Source organism: Octopus bimaculoides, chromosome 1 (genome assembly GCF_001194135.2).
Source record: "Octopus bimaculoides isolate UCB-OBI-ISO-001 chromosome 1, ASM119413v2, whole genome shotgun sequence".
Classification (NCBI taxonomy): domain Eukaryota; kingdom Metazoa; phylum Mollusca; class Cephalopoda; order Octopoda; family Octopodidae; genus Octopus; species Octopus bimaculoides.
Window position 1 is genome coordinate 97000378 of NC_068981.1, and position 10672 is coordinate 97011049.

General features: G+C 36.2%; 1 protein-coding gene across 3 annotated transcripts in view; it reads right to left on the minus strand.

Annotated features, from left to right (window-relative positions):
* LOC106879884 (protein CUSTOS-like) overlaps positions 1-10672 on the minus strand; it is a 53793-nt gene that overhangs the window by 8088 nt on the left and 35033 nt on the right. For all 3 annotated transcript variants that reach the window (XM_014929617.2, XM_014929618.2, XM_014929619.2), the window contains one exon: positions 1048-1102. In XM_014929617.2, coding sequence (XP_014785103.1) covers positions 1048-1102 — 55 coding nt within the window. The remainder of the gene's footprint in view (positions 1-1047; positions 1103-10672) is intronic.

Consider the following 10672-nt stretch of genomic DNA (forward strand, 5'->3'; position numbering starts at 1 on the left):
GGATAATCTGTCTCTACAGCTTAAGCTGACTTTCTCTCCTAGGTGATATTTAAATTTAATGTTGTAAGCAATATTGTTCAGTCTGGCCAGCTACACAACTGTTCTGACATATTCTTTACACCAAATTTTAATTAAGGTATTTAAGACACATAAAATGCTGACACAGAATAACATGTATTTGAATGTAATGTCATGCTCCATGAATAGAAAAGATAACAGAATAATCACTTAATTACTGTTCACTCTGTTTATTTTTGGAGGTTGCAATCTCCTGCTCCTGGAAGTTGTTGAACAGCAGTTTAAAAGGACCATTGCTAGTACCTGCAGGATGGTGGCCTTGGAATTGCTGAATCACAATTGACATTATCATCATCATCAACATTTTATGTCTGTTTTCCATGCTGGTATGAGTTGGACAGCTTGACAGGAACTAGCAAGGCTAGGAGCTGCACCAGGTTCTTTAGTCCATTTTGGCTTTGTTTCCTTAGCTTGATGTTCTTCCTAATGCCAACCACTTTACAAAGTGTATTGGGTGTTTTTTATGGGACACTGTCACCGGTGCTTTTTATGTGGCACTAGCACCCACACCAATGCTTTTTACACGACGTAAAAGCACCCACTACACTCTCTGAGTGGTTGGCGTTAGGAAGGGCATCCAGCTGTAGAAACTCTGCCAAATTAGATTGGAGCCTGGTGTAGCCATCCGGTTGCACCAGTCCTCAGTCAAATCGTCCAACCCATGCTAGCATGGAAAGCGGACGTTAAACGATGATGATAATGATGATGACTTCAGTTTTAGGATCTCAACTCTGTTCTGGTGAAATTTCTACAATGAAGGGTGTCTTTTCAAATGAAAATCTCTTCATGATATTACATTCTTCTGTCAAAGAGCATCATCAGGACTCTAAGTAAATCTAACCCAAAACAGAAATTCAAGTTTCACAGCAAAACTTTTTAAATATTTGGCTATGTCTGCACCCACTCAATAACATAGGTACACACATAAGACAAGATTCATTATGTGAATAACAAAATATATTTTCATACCTTAAAGATGGCTGTTTTGCTTGTCCATTATTATTCTGGTTGTGGGCTGAAAATTCTACAAAATATAAATTATTAGGAGATGATATTTTTAAAAATGGTATCATTCATGTATGTTTACTAATGTACAACAATTCAAAATTTGTATTGCAATAAATGCATGTATAATCAGTGTATATTAGTGGTTCTCACCCTTTTTCAACCTTTTACAAATGCTCCTTTACTATGCTTTGCAATAAATATATGAAATAAAAGAAAAAAGAAAAAAATTATTTTAACCAAACACTTAATTTTGTGTTGTGGTTTATTCTCCATATTTTCTTAACAGTATCCTGTCCAGTATATATCGCTTTTTAGACATTTGCTTGAACTATTGTCCATTATATTAAATTTCTATGGAAATTACTAAAAAAAAAACTGAGAATAGGTACAGGCATGACTGTTGTGGTAAGAAGCTTGCTTCCCAACCACATGGTTCCAGGTTCAGTCCCACTGTGTGGACACTTGGGCAAGTGTCTTCTACTATAGCCTTGGGTCGACCAAAGTCTTGTGAGTGGATTTGGTAGACAGAAACTGAAAGGCGGCGAGCTGGCAGAAACGTTAGCATGCTGGGCGAAATGCTTAGCGGTATTTCGTCTGCCATTACGTTCTGAGTTCAAATTCCGCCGAGGTCGACTTTGCCTTTCATCCTTTCAGGGTCGATAAATTAAATACCAGTTACGCACTGGGGTCGATGTAATCGATTTAATCCCTTTGTCTGTCTTTGTTTGTCCCCTCTATGTTTAGCCCCTTGTGGGCAATAAAGAAATAAGAAACTGAAAGAAGCCCATCATGTGTGTGTGTGTGTGTGTGTGTGTGTGTGTGTGTATGCATGTGTGAGTGTTTGTCTCCTACCACTACTTGATAACTGGTGTTGGTGTGTCTACATCCCTATAACTTAGCAGTTTGGTAAAGAGACTGAGAGAATAAGTTCCTGGGTTTGATTCATGCAACTAAAAATTCTTCAAGGCGGTGCCCCAACATGGGCATAGCCTAATGATTGAAACAAGTAAAAGATAAAAGATAATTGCGACAAAAAAATTATTTCAGACCTTGACACACCATCAGTCACATGTTTCTGCTCACTGAATGTCCTGTTTATATTTTAATTGCGACAAAGATGTTTTGAAAATGTGTTTAAAATATAAATAATGTGACTGGTTTAAATATTTTATTTCTAAGAAAAACCATAACCTTTCTAAACAACCAGTACCCCTTGACATTTGCCTAAAAATTGTCCTCTCTCTGTCCCCATAAATACAGATCTAGAAAAGTAATTAACAAAGGAAATGATTATAGGTAGCTGGTTGTCTGAAAGGAGAAAGTAGAATGAAAGAAATTTTGAGCAGAAAGGAGTAAACAGGAAGGAAAGAAGAAGATCCACCACAAAGTCCAGTCCCTGTGGCAGTGTTGTAAATTGTGCACTTCAATGACCCCCGAGAGATATGCCAGTGAAGTGCAAGTTCCTGGTAGGACATCTTATGTTGGACAGGTTCAAAAGGCCAAACTAATATGAGACACCTCTTCCCAGAAGTAAAAATGGGGTTTCATAGGGCCAACAGCCTTACCTAGGAAAAAGCATCAATGACAATTGAAACCCAGGAGATGGAAGGCCTTCCCTTGGGAAACTTAACCCACTAGGGAGAGGGAAGGGAGGATGTCCCAAAAATAGCTGGTGGTGGGATACTGAGGTGAAGCTGAAAAAGTAGGGATCCAACTGGAGGAAAGTAGAAAAAAGGCAGCCCAGAGTCAGGAACAGTGGAGAAGTGTCATTGGTGTCCTATGCTTCATAGGAAGGAAGGAAGTAGTAAGTGAAAAAGATGATATAGAAACAAATCATTCTGCTGAAATAAAATGCTACAGTATTGTAAATATTAATCATTGAAAAAATGATGAAAAAAATTTTTTTTTTTAAACTCAGAAAGCTACTATTTTTCCATCCTACAATCCAAGGATAGCAACAATCTATGTTGGTATTCATGGATAGCCAGAATGACCATAATTTAAATAATTATAAGTTGTAGAGAGAAAAAAATTAAATAATTTCAAAGTGAAAGAACGTTAAATGTGGAATAAGAACATAGTATAAATAGAGGAATGTAATGGTAACAGCTAAATCAACACTCTATATTAATAGTTTATTTGCTGACATTATTGTAAAGCAGTTACCTTTTTTTAATCAATAAGTAGTGGGTTGAAGGTATTTTAATAAATGCAGATATGAACAGTAGCCAGTTCTGATATTTGGATCTCAGATATCTAAAGAACCAACTTGTGGTTCACTAAAATTCGTATGTCTCTAAAATAAATGTATGATAGAAAGGTGAAAGACAAGCTCCTTTACCTCCAAAGAATGAACTTAGTTAGGTAGAAATAGCATGAAATGAAAGTAGAAGCAAAGGTTCATAAAGAACCAGACATAGGAAATGTAGCAAAAATTTTTGTTCTATTCATCCAGATCTGAATGCAACAGTTGTTATTATTGTTCGCATTTAGCTTCAGATCAGCTCCACTCAAAGATGCTCCAGATGTGACCTTCTCACTTCTGTAAATCAGAGATTTCATTCTTTAGAATTGAAAACATTGCCATTATAACTTCCATCATTGGTGTCATTGCCATCTCTATTGCTGTTGTTGACACCATCATCACAATCATTACCAACACTAGGATATTCATGTCCTTTTCTGTGCTTGCATGGGTCAGATAGAATTCATTGGAATTTTTACAGCCAGATAACGTTCTTGTTGCCAGCCTTAACTTGTTTCCAAGCAAGTTAATATTTCCTCATGATAAAGCAGTGAGCTAACAGAATCATTAGCACACTGGACAAAATGCTTAGCAACATTTCATCATTCTGAGTTCAAATCCTGCTGAGGTTGACTCTGCCTTTCATCTCTTCAGAGTCAATTAAATAAGTACCGGTTGAATGTAAGTCAATGTAATCGACTTATCCCCTCCCCCAAAATTTCTGGCCTTGTGCCAAAATTTGAAATCAATATTTCTTCATGACTGAACATATATTCACAGAAGGTTAGAAACAAATAGCATTGCTTGTATAATGATGACACTCATTTATAACTATCATGTGGTGTTGAGATAAGGCAACATAAACACATATATACATTTCCATCTCTCAAATCCACTCACAAAGCTTTGGCTAACCTAGGGCTATAATAGAAGACATTTGTCTAAGGTGCCAAGAAGTGGGGCTGAAGCCAAAACCATGTGCTTGAGAAGTGAGCTTTCTACCACTTGACAACACAACCGGTGTTGGTTTGCTTACGTTCTTGTAACATAACAGTTAAGCAATAAGGGAACAACACTAGAATAAGTACTAGGGTAAATTTGAATGACTAAAGCTTTCAACGCGATACTCCAGTACAACAACTCAAGGACTGAAAGAAGTAAATAAGAAAAAGAAGAAAATGTATGAATCTGTGTTGTTGTTTAGCTTGAGGTCAGCTCCAATCAAGTAAACTTTTAATTGAAATATTCCAGCCGTAATCATCCTGGTTATTTTTTTTCAATGCCAGTGGAACCAAGAATCACACAATCCCCATCCTCACCATATACAAATAACACTAGAGTTTCATTTGAGGGAGTTTTGGTTACTAATTCTAGCAGATCTAATGATCATGAACAGGATCTCTCGTTTACTCTGGCACGTTGTGTCGAGTTGCGTCCCTTTACGATGGAGAATGGTTGCTAAAATTAGTACATTGTACAAAATACTAGCAGCGTTATGATTGACCAAATCTCTAAAAATGCGCTACTCCAGCACAATCATAGTCTACATGGTTCTAATCAATCAATAAATAATACAATGACACTGTACTAAAGATTTTGAAAAGAAATGCATATTTTAACCAGGGGAAGTAACTGGCATTTGAAGCTGGTCTCAGTTATTCTTTGTGTTTGTTTAAGCTTTAGTCAGATATGTTCCAGCATATGTGCTCCAGAGATGAAGCATTTTAGATATCCTGATCTATTGACAACCCTATATGCACGTCTAGTGATTTGTGCAGTTGTTGTTTAGTCAAAGGTTAAGTCTTGAATGAACAGATCAATTATGTAAGATATTCAAGCAGTAATCATACTGCTTTATGCATATTATTGTACATTATCCAATGTGTCCTTCCTATTTAACCCATTACCTCCCATAATTCTATTAACTGGAATTGTTTAATGAAACTTTTATTTCTAGCATAAAACAGCCTTAGAAACACGCTGGAATGATTAAAATAACATTTTAAATAGAAATAAGCGAGATATTGGGTGAAAAATTATCAAACCTCATTTGAATATCAGAGAAACATACCTAGTAGATATAGCAAAAAGGTTAGATATGTGTAAATATTGACAGATAATTACGAAATTTGTAATTTTTAAGTGATCTCATATGAGATCACCGGTAGGTAATGGGTTAAGATGACAGGTTATGATTTTTTTGTAATTTGGTTGCTAATTAAAATACGTTGAATAGTGACGTAGCTGTTACCATGTTTCTTCTGCTGTTTACAACATTGTTTTTCAGGACAGTACTTGTACCTGTAATCAGAGCCTTCAAGATTGATGAAAGGGAGAGAGAAAGGTCCCCTCAATGTTGAATGCTTGCAACAAAGACCAGTTGATGCTGCTAAACCTGGTGACATATTAAGTCTACGATACGGTTGGACAACAGCAGCATTTGAACTCAGTACGCTAAGAGCTGAAATAAATACTTTTAAGGCCTAACTTCCCATGCTTTAACAATTCCGCTAATTCATTGCCCTGCATTGTTATGCTTGTTTTACCCCATGTCTGCCATGATCGAGAAATTGCGACCGTCCCATGTTATTTATTTACATGCATTGATTTCATAAACAGAGACCTTGTTAGCAGTCTTCAATATGGACATGCCAACTAGGTTTAATTGAAAAGAAAAGAAATAGAAAACTCTAGCACTTAGCGTGGCTGTGTGGTAAGAAGTTTGCTTCCTAACCACATAGTTCTGGGTTCAGAGCAACTGTGTGACATTTGGGCAAATATTGTCTTCAACTATAGTACCGAGTCAACCAAAACCTTGTGAGTGGAATTGGTAGATTGAAACTGAAAGAAGCCTGTTGTATATATATATATCATCCTCGTTTAACGTCCGCCTTCCATGCTGGCATGGGTGGAACGGTTTGACAGGAGCCAGCCAGGCAGAAGCCTGCACCAGTCTATATATATATGTGTGTGTGTGTGTGTGTGCATGTGTTTGTGCCTGCCACACACAGCCTCACCGCTTGACAACTGGTGTTGGTTTGTTCACATTCCTGTAACTTAGTGATTCAGCAAAAGAGACTGATAGGATAAGTACTAGTCTTTGCAAAATATAAGTACTTAGTTGAACTATCATGTAGAGCAGACATGGGCAACTTTTTCCAGAAGTGAGCTGCATGAGACATGATCTATTCATCATCAGGTGCACTACACTACAAAAAAAAAATAATAAAACTCAAGGAAATTTTTCATTTGGCGTGTCTTTCATGAAGTCCTGCAAGCTGCAGTTTCCCATGGCTGATGCAGAGACTTCTTTCTTAGCACATGTATTGATAGATCGTTTGGCGAGATTGTTAGTGGTATTTATATAGTTATGATGGCAATATATATGAGGCCGATTTATGTTTTCAATTGTCATATTTATAGTGTGTTGTAGTATATTCACCAAATATAAGGCTTTGAGCCTGTAAATATTGCAAAATGAGAATCAGTTGTCAAGGGAGGTAACTTATGGTGCAATTGAGTATTTGTATCGTATTTTATAAACAAGTGACAAAAGTTTTTAAAAGGTATTACTTTTTCTCATGAGAATTGTCTGATAATAACCCTTTGCCTGTCCTATGTATCACATATGAAACACGGGAATATTTTCCTGGCATCCTTTCGACCACCAGGCTAACTTTTGACTTTTGAAAGGAAAACTTTATATTACACAGAATGTATGAAACAAGGACGAAAAGTCTGAAAACAAGTATGGACATTTATGACAAACTTATGAAACTACTTTGGACAGGCAAAGGGTTAAGGATCATCTCTATCAATCTAAGTGACAAACTACCATTCAAGTTACAATTTCATCCTTATAATTTTTTTTATTACATAAATAAATTTGTCGAGAAAAAATCCAAAAAAATCGCTATTTAAAAATGTGTGGATTTTAAAATCGTGTGAAATAAGATTTCAATGTGAACTAATTCAATTATTCAATCATCTAATAGTTGGTAACGGGAGGTAATATAACTAGTTTCATTGTAGAGCGCTATCCAAATGCTTTTTTATAGGCTAGTCAAGGATAGCATACTAACTCAAAATAAGGAATCACCGCACAGAATCAGACGTAATATTCTTTTTTTAATCCAGCTAATTCTGATGTATACACATCCACTGGACAACTGATTTCTACAACGGTGCATCACTTTTGCTTCCTCTTTCATACAACTATACTTGGACTGTTGTGCTTACACCAAGTTGCTGTTTTTGTTGGAATATTCCACCAGTATTCTTTATTTATAAATGTATTAGCTAGTTTCTGGTTCTGGTGTGCCTTTGGCATAGCAATCAGGACAATGTAGATCATATTAGCAGTAATGTCATGTCTCATGGAAAGTATCATGCAGACATTTTTGGACTGCTACTGATATGAGTAACATTATCCACACTGGTATGGTGTAATTGATGCTTTCAGTCACAGCGTGGAAGTTTAGAGGCATCATTCTCTTTTGCTGACCAGGTAGTTAGTAGCTATCTCCCGTTCTTAGATAGCAAAGGGGTAGTCTTCTAGAAGAGATGTGATATACTCATCACAGGTCCAGAACAGATTACCATTCTTGTCAACGTTGCTGGTATTCTCTAGCTGGCAAGATATGTACCTATGCATAAATTTCTGTTGGTATGAGGCGTATTTTTCTACCAAGTCTCCGTTTAAGTTGGTCAATACTGCTGTAAACTCGGAGTACTAATTCAAGAGCTCTTTGCCTAATCTCATAATGTTATTATGTTCACTGTTAAGTATACACATGATGCACTCATTTCTGTTCAGTAGGTGTCACTATTGATGTGGAAGCTACAAGTCATTGCTAGTATTTTCCTAGTCCTGTTGCCCAAGTTGTAGATTTCTCCAAGTATCCAGTCTAATATCCAAAATGTCGGTACTAGCACTAGATCTACAATTTAAAGGGAGATTACTTTAGGTTACTTTTTAGTCTACTTTGTGTTAGTGCTACTTTCCGTGTGATCTATGTGAGCAAATTTACTTTGGTGGCTGATCTACGCGCTTATCTTAATTATTATATAGTTTTTTTTTATTATCGAAATAGTAATAATTTTGAAAAAAATACATTTACAATGCTAAGTATGTACAAAATAATTTAAAAAGTAACCTAAAGTAATCTCCCTTGTAGATCACACGCCAAAGTAGCACATTGTGGGATATAGTTTTCGTGAATGTAGACAGTTCTGACTTACAAATCTCCTGAAGCTTGCTGAAGTATTCTTTTGTATATGTTTGTGCTTTACTCATCTATTCCAAGGTATTTGCAGCATTCATCACTTGTGATAGGAAAGATAGACATTGATAATCATCTCTCTTGCCTGGCCAACAACATTTCCTCACAAATATTAGAACTTGTCCTGACCAAATTCCACTCTTTTGCCCTGTGAGGATGTTGTGACCAGGTCTAACTGCTTCTTGGTGTTTTGAATATTACTTGAGTACAGCTTAAGGTCGTCAACAAAAGTTAATCTTTCTTTTATCTGCAAAGCTGATCCTGTAGTCCTTGTGTTTCCTTAAAAGAGCTGATATGGGGTTCAGAAAGCATGGCAGTTAAGCTGTCACTCTGAAATATTCCTGTTGATAGCTTAATTCTGATGATGGTAGCTTCAAGTCTTAATGATAGTGCTGTAGACCATGTTGTAGTCGCCTCCCAATGGCATTGACCAAAGCATTTGGAACCTTTGCAAGGCGTAGTGAGTGATGAGCAGAATTAAATACATTCTCATTGTTAGCCATACAGTCAGCAAGGTTCGGTAGTGCTGCTTCACTTCCTTAAAGACAACTTTGTTGATGTGTTGCTTGGCATACCCCCATGCTCCTTGTTTTTCTCTTGCCTGCTCTTCAGTCATGACATTGTGTGTTTCGCAGTGAGGAGGGAATGCATTCAAACGTCCTATATATATATATTTTACATCACATTGAAGTATGCTATGGACCTGTAACTTTTAGCCACTTGTGTCTCACGGTTTTTTTATACAACTAGTGTTGTACCTGCAATCTCAGTGTTGTAGTATGCGTTTTCTATACCAATAACCTACTATCAGTTTTCTGTCTGGTGATTTATCATTTAGTAGTTTTGCAACAACCGTAAGGAAGCTTCACTATTAATACTATAAGTTTTGGGAGAGATGTTTGCACAGTATTCAATCTGTAGTTCATCTAACCACATTGCACCTCGGTTCTGTTGTTTGTTTATATTTCAGATCCCTCCTCAAAACGACTTTAGATCATCCATAACTTCTAATGGGATGGCCTTTCAAACTGTAATACACCACTTGAGGGTTTATTGCAAACTTGTGATTGATAGCTTTTCTTTCTCAAAGGTTTCTTTTATAATGAAATTGTTCACTTAACATTTGCAGTTCATGTTTTAGGGTAATTAATTTATCCATTAATTTCTCTTGTTGGTAGTTCCTGCAGACATTAGATAATTTATCATGAAATTGCAACTGGTGGTTCATGAATTTATTATTTACTTTGCACTTAATGGTACTGTCTAGCTGTCCAATATTTTACCTGAATTCGTTGACATGTGTCTGCAGACAGGTAATCTATCTTGGTTATTTTTTCTCACTGCAATCGATCTCTGCTATTCCCATCTGTTGGTGAATGGTAATCACAGCGCAATATAGCAAAACATTCAATATTCAAAAGGTGGAACTTTTAATCTCTGCTAATTGTTCTTTAGGAATTTGGCTCATTAGGTTGGTTGGTTTACTCTCAATTTGTGAGGTAATTGTTTCTCATTAATTGTTTGTTAATGTAGATAGGGCTTTTTTTAAAAAAAATGCTATTAAAAGCTCTCTCAATTGTCTACATTCTTCACTTAATTCTGTTTCTTTGTAATCAGTTTCTGCTCGTTCGTGTTTTGACACTACGTTTGTCTTAGTTCTATTGTTATCACATCACTTGTAATCCGTATTGTTCATGGTCTCCTCAGGAGAATTCACTAATTTAATTTAACTCATATTTGCTGTGTGATTCTGTTGGTCTGTGGGGAAAGCAGCTAAGCTTTTCTCAATGAATGTTGCCATTTGTTGTTGTTTGAGTAGTCATGGCATTTTAGATCCCAGTTATTCTTCATCCTTTTCATGTCACCTATTGAAAGATCTTCCCCAGTCTTTTTGTAGAAGTTATACAGGTCTTTGATCAATTCAAAGGTCCACTGGAATTTCTCTCGATAGTTCCACAAACTGTTATAGCTGATCCCAATTTCTTGTTCAAGTAAGGTGTATATAATAATAATCCTATCATTCGAACACTGCAATGATCTATCAAACAAAAAAAAAAAA